We start from the raw sequence: 14,412 nt of genomic DNA on the forward strand, positions 1-14,412 counted from the left end.
ATACCCTTCCTTCCCTTTATGCTTCCTTTTGAGGTAATGCATAACTCAAAGGCATTCATAATATTATCTGAGATTAGGCGACCAGGTATGAAAGCAGATTGGTTCTGAGAAATAATCTGGGGAAACACTTCTTTTAACCGATTAGCTAACACCTTAGAAATAACTTTATATAGCACATTACGGAAAGATATAGGGCGTAAATTGCTCATAAACATTGGCTATTTTTGTTGGAATATATTTTATCAGGATCTAGATTTACTAACAAGTATGTTTTTAACATCCTAATATGAATTTCTAAAACGATGAAAATAAACACATAAAAAGTATGAGAAACCTTACAGTGGTTGCAGCGGAATTAAATGACTCCTCCCGCTCAGATTTCTAACCCTTGTATCCTTTTTGTAGCAGAGTATCACCAAGATTTGAGCCCGATTCTCCTTCTTGTTGTTTGGATTCTTCACAGTCTTACATACTATGATTGAGGACTCACTTGTTATGTGTGGGCATGCACTCAATCACTAATGGCTGAATTTTTGTTTGTGAAGAAGAGGCTATGGTATTTTGAATTGAAGAAGAAGAAAAGGAAGAGGTCTCATCAACCTAGAGAGAAAACTATGTTTTTAGCTTTGGAGGCATTAGTTGGATAATGAGACCATAGCCTTCATTTTATACTAAATTCCAATAGGGTTAGGGTTGAATTATTTAGAATAAAAAAATGATAAAAATAGAGCAAAATAAGCACCAAGTGGCCGGCCACATATTGGGCCCCACATTGGTTTAGTTTTTGCCATTTTTCTCAACTATTTTATCTATTTTTCACAAATACCACTTTTTATAATTTCAACCCTACAAATGCTAAAACTATTTATTTAATAATTAAAATAATCATCAAATAAAATTGTCATTTATAATATTTATTAATTAGACTTCACAAAGTCTCTTAATTAATAAATTAACCCTAAAATATCATTTCTTCACAACTAAGCCATAACATAGTGAAAATTTATAAACTAGACATAGTCTAATTTTAGAATTAAAATTGATTAATTAAAATCAATTAACTGAGTCTTACAAGCAGTTTGTCTCAACTAGTATGGGGACCATGGGCCTATATAACCGAGCTTCCAATAAGCAGATCTAGAATTTACCAAGTAAATTCTCTAACTTATTAATTCCTCGTTGAACCACTATAGAACTTGGAATTGCACTCTCAGTTATATAGAACGCTCTATATGTTCCACGATATGGATACGCTATTAATTATCCATTGTTATAATCCCAATAATCAATGATCCTCTATAGATGATTTACATTGCATCGGGACAAAATTACCGTTACACCTTTTCAATATATTTTATCCTTAAAACACTTAGCCACCTATAAATGATATTTTAGTGAACTAATATAATCACTAAAATGAGCACTCTCTCATTTATCTCTATTTAGCCAACCTTGAAGGAAACCATCGTTTCACTTCTATGTTCGGATAGAAGCTCTAGATTTCATATCTATGATTAATGCTCCCATTCAATTGTACTACCGTGTTTCCAAAATGTACGTATCACCTGGACGAAAAGGTAGGCTTAACTAACAAATCAAAGAACACAAATAACACTCTCAAGATCGAACTTAACCATCTCATGATTGAGATCATTTGATCTAGGATCAACTAGGTGATATTGAATTGAATAGATATTATGGTAAAATTATCATATCTAGTTTAAGTTCAATATCGGTCCCTTCCAATGCATACTCCATACATCCAACCCAAGCTTACTTTAACCAATGCCCTGTTGGGTTTTGTGCCCTAAATAAAATATCTATTTCAATATAATTAGATTTACTTATTAATAAAGATCAGAAATCGCTTTTATGTTGCATGGTTCACATGATTTATTTCATTATTTTAAAGGAATGTATATATCCTATTAAGTCCAGTACATATGTATTTGTTCATGATTATAGTGTCGTCAGCACAGTGGAATATAATCATGATTATATGTTCAAAAATTTAATTCCCCGATTTGTCAGTTCACTGGATTTAGACTGGCATGATAATCAGCGATAGGTATACTTACACCTTGGATAAGTGTTATGTCCTTTTCAAGGCAATGGCAAAGTTTATCAGTATCGGATGTATGGAGTATACATTGGAAGGGACCGATATTGATCTTAGAGAAGATATCCTAAACTTACCGTTATATCTTTCTAAGTCAATATCAATGGTTGATCTTAGGTCTATGGATCTTAATCCTAACATGGTTAGGTTCGATCTCAAGAGTGTTATTTGTGTTCTTTGATTTGTTAGTTAAGCCTACTTTTTGGTCTGGGTGATACGTACATTTTGGGAACATGATAGTACAATTGAGTGGGAGCGCTAAACATAGATATGAAATCTATAGCTTCTATAAGTTTTTAGAAGTGAAATGATAATTTCCTTCGAGCTTGGCTGAATAGAAATAAATGATTGAGAACTCATTTCAGTAATTATATTAGTTTACTAAAATATCATTTATAGGTAGCTAAGTATTTTAAGGATAAAATTCATTGAAGGGTAGAACGGTAAATTTATCCCTATTCAGTGTAGATCATCTATATAGGATCCTTGACTATTAGGATTGTAACAATGGATAATCATAACGTATCTATATCGTGGTACATATAGAGCGTTCTATATAACTGAGAGAGTATTCAATTCCAAGTTCTATAGTGGTTCAATGGGGAATTAATAAGTTGAGAATTTACTTGGTGAATTCTAGATCTACTTATTGAAAGCTCGGTTATATAGGCCCATGGTCCCCTCACTAGTTGAGATAATACTGCTTGCAGACTCAGTTAATTGACTTTAGTAAATCAATTATAATTCTAAAATTAGACTATCTCTTATTTATGACTTTTCACTAAGCAAGGGCTTAATTGTGAAGAAAAGAGGTTTTGGGGTCAATTTGTTAATTAAGAGACTTCGTATGGTCTAATTAATGAATTACATAAATGGAAATTTTATTTAGTAATTAATTATAATTATTAAATAAATAGTTTTGGCATTTATAAGGATTGAATTGAAAAATATGGTATTATTGAAAAGAAGAATAAGTGGTTGAAAAAAAGTGGCAAAAATCTAACTAGAAAGAGGCTCACTTAAGTGTACGACCAACAAGTTATTTTTGCTCAATATTTTATTCTTTTTTAATCCATATAATTCAACCCTAATCCCTAGTTCAAACACTATAAAAGGAACATGATACTCTCACTCATCAGATTTTTGTCAACTTGACTTCACCATTCGAACCTATATTGAGTGAGTGACATTCCCACACATAGCAAGTCAAGTACTCAATCATAGTGAGTAAGACGGTGGTAACCAATACCGAAGGAGAAAAAGAGATCCAGGTTCAGATCTTGATAATGCTATGCTACAGAAAGGAATCAAGGGCTAGAGATCTTGAACGGAAGGAGTCATTATATTCCGCTGCAATCAATGTAAGGTTTTCTTAAACCCTTATGTGTTTATTTCATTGTTTTAGAGAATTCATATTTAGGATGTTAATTCAACATACATGTTAGTAAATCTAGATCCTGGTAAAATATTCCCAACATGCCCTAGAAAGGACATAACACTTATCTAAGGTGCAAGTAAACTACGTTGTAGATTATCATATTAGTTAAACCCTGTGTACTGATAAATCTAGGAATAGATTTAATCACACAATCTTGTTTACTTTCCACTGTGTTGACAACACAATAAACAAGAATATCAATATGATAAGGGTTTGGATGAATTTATTAATCAAATAAGTAAATAAATGATTACATGAACCAAATAACACATTAAACAAGTAATGAAATTAAATCTATTTCTTTATTGATAATTGAATTGAAAAGATTACATTGAAATAGAGTTTTATTTAGGGCACAAAGTCCAACATTTTTTTCTTAGTAATTGGACCAATATTAGTGTTGTTTATACCAGCTGGGATATTACCCTGTTCAAAAAACATTTGAACCTAAGCCACAAGATCATACCTTACGATCTCCCAATATTTTTGGAAGAAGCTTGGGGTCATTCCATCTGGCCATGGGGGCTTATCGGGGTGCATATGAAACAAGGCACTGTTAATCTCCTCCTCCGAAGCCAGCTTAAGAAGAGACAGATTTTGGTCCACAGTTATGGAGGGAATTATTGTTGGGTTTTATGCCCTAAATAAAACTCTGTTTCAATGTAATCCAGATTATTCAATATCAATAAAGTAACAGAAGTAATTTTTCATTCACTTGTGTATGTTTTGGTTCATTTAATCAATTGCTTGTCTATTTGATTTATAAATTCATCCAAACCCCTTTCACATACTTGAACATGTTTATTGTGTTGTCAACACAGTGGAAAATAAACATGACTATGTGAATAAAGTATTCCTAGATTTATCAGAACACTGGGTTTCACTGATATGACAATCTACAACAGAGTTTACTTACATTTGGAGAAATGTTATGTTCTTTCCAAAACATAGGTTAAAGTAAAGCTCAGGTTGGATGCATGGAGTATGCATTGGAATGGACCGATATTGAACTTTGAATTAGATTTAGAAACTTACCGTAAACATCTATTCAAGTCAATATCATAAGTTGATCCTAGATCACATGATCTAAATCCTGATATGGTTAGGCTTAATTTCAAGAGTGTTATTCGTGTTCTTTGATTTGTTAGTTAAGCCTAAATCTTTAGTCTGGGCAATACATACATTTTGGGAACACGGTAGTGCGATTGAGTGGGAGCGCTAACATAAATATGGAATCTATAGCTTCTATCTGGCGAATAGTAAGCAAAGGGTGATTTCCTTCGAGCTTAACCAAACGAGATAAATGATTGAGTACTCATTTCACTTAGTTGAAATATCATTTATACAGGGTTAAGTGTTTTAAGGATAAAATACATTGTAGGGTGTTACGGTAATTTAAGTCCCTTTACAGTGTAGATCATCCATATAGAGGATCATTGATCACATTAGGATTATAACAATGGATAACTAATAATTTGTCTATATGGTGGAACATATAGAGCATTCTATATACTGAGAATGCAATTCTGAGTTCTATGTGTGGATTCAACGAAGAATTAATAAGTCAGTGAATTTAAGTGGTAAATTCTAGATCTGCTTATTGGAAGCTCGGATATATAGACCCATGGTCCCCTCACTAGTTGAGATGATATTACTTGTAAGACTCATTTAATTGATTTTAATTAATCAATTAAAAATTCTCAAGATGGACTTGTCAGTTTGAGAATTTAGCACTTATTAAGGGCAAAACAGTAAATAGAGATTTTGAAGGGCATATTTATTAATTAGGAAACTTTAATTAGTTTCATTATTAATAAAATAAATGATAATATATTATTTGATAATTATTTTTTAATTATTAAATAATTAGATTTGTCATTAATATGATTGAACAATGGAATTGGCAGTTTTTCACAAAACAGGAAACTATCAGTGTAGGAAAAGGAAAGTTGGAAAAGTGGCAAGCCTTGTTTCCACATTGCCTAGGCCGGCCCACTTAGCTTCCTTTTCCCTTTGATTTTTTCAATTCAAAATGTCAATCATAGCCCTTGGTGGTCTTCTATAAATAGAAGGCAAAGGCTTCAGAGTTACAGACATCTGTACAACTGAAAAGCTTTTCACAGCATTATTCTGAAAGAATTTTCTCTCAGAAAATTCTCTCTGAGCCGCCACCCTCTCTCTCTCTCTTCCTTCACTATTTCAAAATGTATGAGTGCTAGAGTAGTGCCCACACACATCAAGTAATACCTCAATCATAGTGAGGAAGGCTGTGTAGATTTCAGAGACAACAAAGAAGGACTTTCGGGCTCAGATCTTGATTATACTCTGCTACAGAAAGGAATCAAGGGTTAGAGATCTAAGTGGGAGGAGACATATATTCCGCTGCAATCACTGTAAGATTTCTGATACTCTTATGTGTTTAATTTCATATCGTTTTAGAAGTTCATATTTAGGTTGTTAAATCAACATACTTGTGAGTAGATCTAAGTTCCTGGTAAAATAACTTCCAACAATTATCTTCAACTACAATAGAATAGTCAGTCGTAGTGGGTGTAAATAAATGTCTAAAATAGTTAAGCACAACATTAGGGAGCCCATCATCCCAAGTGACCCAAGCACCCGAATCATCCTTAAGTCGAGTGACAGTATTGTATTTTTTCCTAGCTGTAGCTTTAGCGTGGAAAAATTTACTGTTATTATCTCTGTCACGAAGCCACAATTTCTTAGAGCATTGATGCCAAAAGACCTCTCTTTGGTTCAAAATCTCATTGAGCTTAAGCTCTACATCACGAAACAGCTAGATAGAACCAAGATCACCCCCTTTCTTCCACTGCTTGATTTCTTTCTTACATTGGGAAATTCTTACTTTGAAGTTACTAGTGAATTCACGACCCTAGTCAGCAAGAGACTCCCCACAATACTTAATCTTTTCCAAAATAGACTTGCCTACACAAAACTCCTAGCTATACTTGACCACTAGGAAACACAAAGGTTCACGAAGCCATGCATTTTCAAAGTGAAATTGACGAAACAGAACATAAACATTATGAATAAGAGGCTCCAACAACAAAGGACAATGATCAGAATCTGAAATTTCAAGATTAGTAAGTTGGGTTGAATTTAACATCGAAAACCAATGAGAACTAACAAGGGCTCGATCAAGGCGAATCTCAATCCAAGAGTCATTCCCTCTCCCACTTTCCCATGTGTAAGGGTACCTAATAACCTCATGACCGATAAGATCACAATCAATAAGCGCCTTATTAAAACCATCCAAAAACAATTGCGGATAAAGATGACCACCTCTTTTATTGACTTGGCTAGTCACATTGTTTAAATCACTAATAACAATTGTTTAAATCAAGGGAGAGAAGATTCCGACTTAAGAGATCTCAATATCACCACAACCTTCAACTAACAGGTTAGTTCATGGCCCTTTCACTTTTGGCTGGCCCATTATTTGATGGTCCAAAGCATGATATCCACTAGAAGGTCCTTCCTTGGTACGATGACGTTTGGAATCCAATTGTTGGAATATATTTTACCAAGATCTAGAATTACTAACAAGTATGTTTTCAACATCCTAATATGAATTTCTAAAATGATGAAAATAAACACATAAAAGATATGAGAAACCTTACAGTGGTTGCAGCAAAATTAAATGACTCCTCCCACTCAGATCTCTATCCCTTATATCCTTTCTGTAGCAGAGTATGACCAAGATCTGAGCCCGATTCTCCTTCTTGTTGTTTGGATTCTTCACAGTCTTACATACTATGATTGAGGACTCACTTGTTATGTGTGGGCATGCACTCAATCACCAATGACTGAATTTTGGTTTGTGAAGAAGAAGCTATGGTATTTCGAATTGAAGAAGAAGAAAAGGAAGAGGTGTCATCAACCTAGAGAGAAAACTAGGTTTTTAGCTTTGGAGGCATTAGTTGGATAATGAGACCGTAGCCTTCCTATTATACTAAATACCAATAGGGTTAGGGTTGAATTATTAGGAATAAAATATTGATATAATTAGAGCAAAAAGAGCACATGGTGGCCGACCACTTAATGGGCCACACACAAGTTTGGTTTTTGCCATTTTTCTCAACTATTTTATCTATTTTTCACAAATACCACTTTTTGCACTTTCAACCCTATAAATGCCAAAACTATTTATTTAATAATTAATATAATTATCAAATAAAATTTTCATTTATAATATTTATTAATTAGACTCCACAAAGTCTCTTAATTAATAAATTAACCCTAAAATATAATTTCTTCACAATTAAGCCATAACATAGTGAAAATTCATAAACTAGACATAGTCTAATTTTAGAATTAAAATTTAATTAAATAAAATTAATTAACTGAGTCTTACAAGCAGTCTGTCTCAACTAGTATGGAGACCATGGGCCTATATAACCGAGCTTCCAATAAGCAGATTTAGAATTTACCAAGTAAATTCTCTAACTTATTAATTCCTCGTTGAACCACTATAGAACTTTGAATTGAACACTCAGTTATATAGAACGCTCTATATGTTCCACGATATAGATACGCTATTAATTATCCATTGTTATAATCCCAATAAACAATGATCCTCTATAGATGATTTACATTGCATAGGGACAAAATTACCGTTATACCCTTTCAATGTATTTTATCCTTAAAACACTTAGCCACCTATAAATGATATTTTAGTGAACTAATATAATTACTAAATTGAGCGCTCTATCATATTTATCTCTATTTAGCCAAGCTCGAAGGAAAGCATCGTTTCACTTCTATGTCCGGATAGAAGCTATAGATTCCATATCTATGATTAGCGCTCCCACTCAATTGTACCACCGTGTGCCTAAAATGTACGTATCACCCGGACCAAAAGGTAGGCTTAACTAACAAATCAAAGAACACAAATAACACTCTCGAGATCGAACCTAACCATCTCAAGATTGAGATCATTTGATCTAGGATCAACTAGGTGATATTGAATTGAATAGATATTACGGTAAAATTATCATATCCAGTTCAAGTTCAATATCGGTCCCTTCTGATGCATACTCCATACATCCAACCCAAGCTTACTTTAACCAATGCCCTGGAAAGGACATAGCACTTATCCAAGGTGCAAGTAAACTACGTTGTAGATTATCATATCAGTTAAACCATGTGTACTGATAAATCTAGAAATACATTTAATCAGACTATCTTGTTTACTTTCCACTGTGTTGACAACAGAATAAACAAGAATATCAATGTGATAAGTTAGATGAATTTATTAATCAAATAAGTGAATAGATGATCACATGAACTAAATAATACATTAAACAAGTAATGAAATTAAATCTGTTTCTTTATTGATATGAATAGAAAAGATTACATTGAAATATAGTTTTATTTAGGGCACAAAGCCCAACACAAATATGATCACACTGCCATTTAACTCATCATTTACGTGCACATGAAGACCATTATTTGGGTCAACAACCTCATTATGGCGCGCAATGTGCTCAATCTCAATTGGAGCTATCAAATTAGTTTGAAAAGATTTCCCCCCTTCTCGTTGGCAAATCTCCACGATCCTCTCCCTTAGTTTCCATAATCAAAGCCTGATTGGTTGACTTTACAGCCACATCAGCACCACCACCAGAGCACTGATCGAGAAAGGCTTCATCTGTTTCATTACCATCTTGTAGCCATTGAGAGCCAATCAAGTTATTTCTCCTCCTTGATTGATCTCTCATCCAAACTCCATACAGTTTGACGTACAATATTTTCAATTGGTGTATCAAATAGTTTAGGACAGAACTTTTTAAAGTGGCCAATTATTCCACAAATAAAACAGAACGTGGGGATATATTCGTACTTAAATTGTGCCCGAAAACTAAGATCCTCGATGTTTCTCCAAAGCTTCCTTCTCCGTTTCAATGGGGTTGTGATATCCAATGTTACTTGAACTCTCATATAGTCCCGCCAAACATTCTGAAAATTCTTAGGGTCGGCCTTCACAAAAGTACCAACAAAATTTCCCATCTTCTCATCAACACTAGCACATTTAAATTCCGTTTGAAGTCCACGAATTTGGACCCACATATCAAGATTGTTGATAACCACCCTCTTCGGATCCTCACCTCTTTTTAGTCACTGAAAAAGAAAATTGAATACGATTAAAAGTCTAGGAACTTCCTTCCATAACCCGCTCTACATCAATCTCATAAAAAAATTGAAAGAGATAACGACTTGTCTCAAGTTCCTTGACATAGACCCCCTTGCCTGGTTGCCAAAGAGACGCCATCACATATCTCATAACCTCAAAATCAATGGCTCTTGCAGTAAGAAAACGACCCACAATGCATAAATGATCATTATGCACCTGATCATCTGGAACAATAAGATCAACACCCAAATCCCTATTGTCCTTCCCTTCAATGGTAATGTCCGCATAACGATCTTCCACCTCCTAAACTAAAGAACTACTCAAAGTCATAGAGACAACGCTGAAACAAGATTAACTCAGAAGAAGACAAAACACAAGCGACAAAACAATAGAGACTTTCTCACCATGTCAAAAGAGAAGACATGTGTCCTTATAACTCTTATAATTGATTAGTAACTTTTTAAAATTATTATTAAAATAAAATAAGTGGGGACCAATATTTAATTGGACTAACAACTATATAAAGATCAAATAAAATAATAAAATAAAAATAGATTATTTTTCATTAGTTCATTCTTTGTCAAAACCGAACATTGCTTACAGTAATAATGTCTTTTGAAGCAAAGCTAAAGACAAATTACTTAAAAACTGCTCAAACATAAGCCACAAATTAGTGCCCTTTCCGATTATTTTTATTATAAATTTTAAAAATAAAATAAAGGAAAAAGTATGGGCCCTTTTCTATTGCTGTCCATTAACCATCCATATCAATTTTTTAATAAATAAACAAAGCTAAGGTCAGTGTCACTGGTTACATATACTACTATTATTTACTTTGTTCTATATGAATGAACTATATTTATTTCATTTTTACATGGCACTAGTTTAGGAGTCATAACACCAAAAATATGGCTCTTGGTCAAAACACGAAAAAATATGACCTTAACCATGATATAACATAAAAAGCTAAAATAAATAGGATATGTAAATACGAATAGATTAAAACAAAACGATGATATTTTAAGACATCCTATATTCTAATAGTAATAATAATAATAATAAAATTTATCAAATATATATCTATTCTATATGTATAACATAAAATGTAGCTATATAACATAATTTTTGATTTATGAAAAATTATTGTTTTTTTTAAAAAAATAAAAAAAAATAACAAATTATTAGATGTTAAACCTAAATATAATTAATCCATTAAAGTGTTGCAATTAATAATAAATTTGTTCTTTATTTTTTTTTTATTAAAAATTATTTTCAAATTTTGATATTTAATTAGAATTAGTTAAATTTTAAATATTATTTGAAATTAAATTTGTATGTTTTGATAGTTTAACCAGATGAGCATTTTTATTAATTTCGAAGATAAATTTAGACGAATAATAATTTTTTTAATTACTATTACAAAGTATAATACTAATTTTTGTTTTTATTTAAATCCCTATTATGCTTTCAAATTTCAATGATTATCACTACATTGAATATTATTAATTTTAAAATTATGATATTAAAAAAAACTAAAAATTAAAATAAAATTAACATACGTGACTTGACACAAAATATCTATCTAGTAAACTAAAATATAACAAAACTCAAATATAATCCAAATAATCAAATACTATAATTTTATAATTAAAATTATTAAAAATGTAAAATAATACTTTATATTAATTTATTTTAACATTGTGAGTTAAAAAATTTAGTAGTTTTTTTTTTAGTAAATATTCCAATTCTAATAATTATAATTTATATTGCCAAATTTATACTTCCCTTTTAACCAAAAAAACAAAAAAATTACAATTAAGAAAACAAGTTGATATTTAATAAAAAAAAAAGGAGCAATATGAGTAAAGTACGGTACAACATGTAAATATTAGTTCTACAAGTCGTGTTAAAACTATTCTAAAATTATGTTTGGTAAGAAGGATGAAGAGTAGGATGAATGGAGAGTTTAAAAAATATGAGAAGTAAGAGGAAGAAGAAGATAATTATTCTCCTTCCTATTATTTGATATTAGGGGTAAAGTTAAAAAGATAAAAGTAAAATAAATGTTAGAAATTACTATTATTTTAATAGAATTATACATTATATTTTTTAAAAGGGTGGAAAATACATTTTATATAATATTTCTTATCTTTTCATAGTTCTACATCTAACCCATTTAACCCAAAGAATATCATGCTTTTCTATCAAAGACCAAAGAATTTTTCCATTTTGGGCCTTCTTAAAAACCAATACCACCATAAGACTTAGGTAAATAAACATTTTCACATGAAGCAATTTGAATTTCGCAACGATCGATTGCCATTTTGGCTCCAAAAAAAGCTCCGACAAGGCTTTTCCACTTCCTTAATAACACTTAGCACAAAAATACTCGTCCGGAATTGGTAATTATACTATTGAAAGGCAGGGAAACAGATTTCGCCCTTAAACATGTTTTTATTATTATTATTTAGATAAAGCTACAAGTGCATATATGAGTTATGACGTTACCAAAACTTGAGAATAGTTGGATTCAAAATATCCATATAACTAAACCACCATGGAGAAAAGAAAAAAAGAAAAATTCAATTTTCCTTTCAATTTATATGGTAAATTTAAACATACATAGCAGATCATGATCATCTCCAAAGAAAGAAATGGAGAATGATAAATATAATATATAAATATATATGCACAACTTAATACTGTAGAATGAAATGTGTTCTTGTGTGACTTATAACTAACATAATAGTATAAAGAGTAACACTAAATAATATGGTGTGTTACTCTAAAAATTGCAATAAGAAGCTCAAATTTAATGGTCTGCAAGGTCCTTATTATTGAGAGCAAACCAAGATCTTCCAAAGCTTTCGAGTTCTTCTTACCATTTTTTGTACACCAATGGCAACAAAATTTGGTAGTAAGAAGACAGGAGGAGGTTGAACAACAATTCCAGAGGAAGAAGCTCTTAAAGAAGATGTTTCAGAGGTAAATGAAGCTCCATTTCTGCTGCTTCTTTTTCTAAGATAAAAGCTTCTACTACCCACATCTCCGATTGCATCTGATTTATCCAAACCTGAAATAAATTTACATACATGCCCTGTTATCATTATTCAGTACCATTTGCCCAATTCAAATCAAGTTCATAACTTATAAGAACAATAAAGAAAACTATTAAAACATTTGATTTGGTTGTGTTGTACTAGTAGTAGTAGTGTTTACTTTGAAGGCTGAAATAGGAATGGTGCAATTCAAGGGAAGATGGTGAATCCTTCTCAAGCTTAGGGGTTCGACCTTCTTCATTGTATTTCTCAACAACATTTTTAATAGTCTCTTCCACACTTGATCCTAACTTAACCATGGTCCGAACTGGTCCTGGACTCCCTTCAACTGTCACATTAAGAACAACCTTTGCATCTTTCTTGTAATCTCGCTTCTGCATTACAAAATTTTCAAATCCATTATCCTAAACTTTCCGTTTAAAACAAATAATGGGTTTACTTTACTTTACTTCAAAAATTGACACAAGTAAATGAAAGAAAAAAAAAAAAGAGTTCAATTTTTTCTTTGTTTTTATACATGTGCTCAACACCTAAGGCAATTTCAAAATTGTTACTAGATCACCTTCCATCCAATTTTCGTCCAAAAATGCATATGGCTATGTTTAATGAATAAAATACCAGAAGATTATTAAATACCATAAAAACATAATATGGGCAATGTAGAAGTAGGTGAAAATTTATATCTAGTCTAAATGGCCAACGGTACATTATTACCCAATAATCGAAGTTTAATATATTTTTTTTAATTGATGATCATGTGCACACAAAATCTATACAAAGACAAGATAAAGGGCACTAGGGTCAGATCACACTCTTGTGAAATAACATAACCTTATTGCTATAATTGAATGTCAAATTATACTAAGAAAAAACCCCTAATCATTTATATATACACATGTGACACATGGCAGCGCCTCCTTTTAACGTATGAATTTCATTGATATGATTGATTAATGTTATGATTATTTGGCTTCAACTACTAAATGATATATAATTACAAAATTACCCTATACAAAAAGTGAAACTTTTACAAAAAAAAGGAAACTTAAAAAACTTGACTAACCTCGTGATTCCCTGGGGAGGAGGAGAAACCCAAAAGCGAAGGAGAAGAAGCAAAGATCTCCGTACAAGTATAGGGTCGGAGAAGAACATGTTCCGATCCAAAAATCCTGCGACGATCGTCCTCGTTACCATCGCTGCTGTTGCTACTACTACTGCTCCCGATCCATAGAAGGGGCTCAGACGAGCAACGCTTGAGAATCTTAATAGGTTTGGAGTGCGGCTTAATCAACGATCGACGAGGCGGCGGGGTCCTCCGGGAAGGCGATGGCGACGGGTTCGGTGGTCTGCTTCTCCGGCTACCGGTGGGCTGAGCTCGACGCCGTAGACCCCTCTCTGACATGTAAATATTATGTGAATATAGAAACGGAAATATATATATATATTGATAAATTTGTGAAATGGTTTTTATTTTTTTATTCTTTTTTGAAGAGAGAAGATGACAGGAAGAGAGGTAGTTTGGTTAGTTTGCGTGCAGAGTTGGTTTGGGTTCGGCAGTTTTCGAAGTTGATTGTCTTCACTTCCATTCACTCTCCTCTCCTATTTATAATATATGTATTTTTTTTTCTATTTAAAATATAGG

At 32.1% G+C, this 14,412-nt stretch overlaps 1 protein-coding gene across 1 annotated transcript; it reads right to left on the minus strand.

Annotated features, from left to right (window-relative positions):
- Nucleotides 1–12,282: 12,282 nt before the first annotated feature.
- Nucleotides 12,283–14,412, minus strand: LOC115718178 (uncharacterized protein At4g22758). The gene is made up of 3 exons (XM_030647139.2): nucleotides 13,834–14,412; nucleotides 12,931–13,144; nucleotides 12,283–12,784 (listed from the first exon to the last, which is right to left on the minus strand). The coding sequence occupies exons 1-3, from the start codon at nucleotides 14,170–14,172 to the stop codon at nucleotides 12,546–12,548; spliced, it is 792 nt and encodes a 263-aa protein (XP_030502999.2). The 5' UTR covers nucleotides 14,173–14,412; the 3' UTR covers nucleotides 12,283–12,545.

The sequence above is a fragment of the Cannabis sativa genome, chromosome 5 (genome assembly GCF_029168945.1).
Source record: "Cannabis sativa cultivar Pink pepper isolate KNU-18-1 chromosome 5, ASM2916894v1, whole genome shotgun sequence".
Lineage (NCBI taxonomy): Eukaryota > Viridiplantae > Streptophyta > Magnoliopsida > Rosales > Cannabaceae > Cannabis > Cannabis sativa.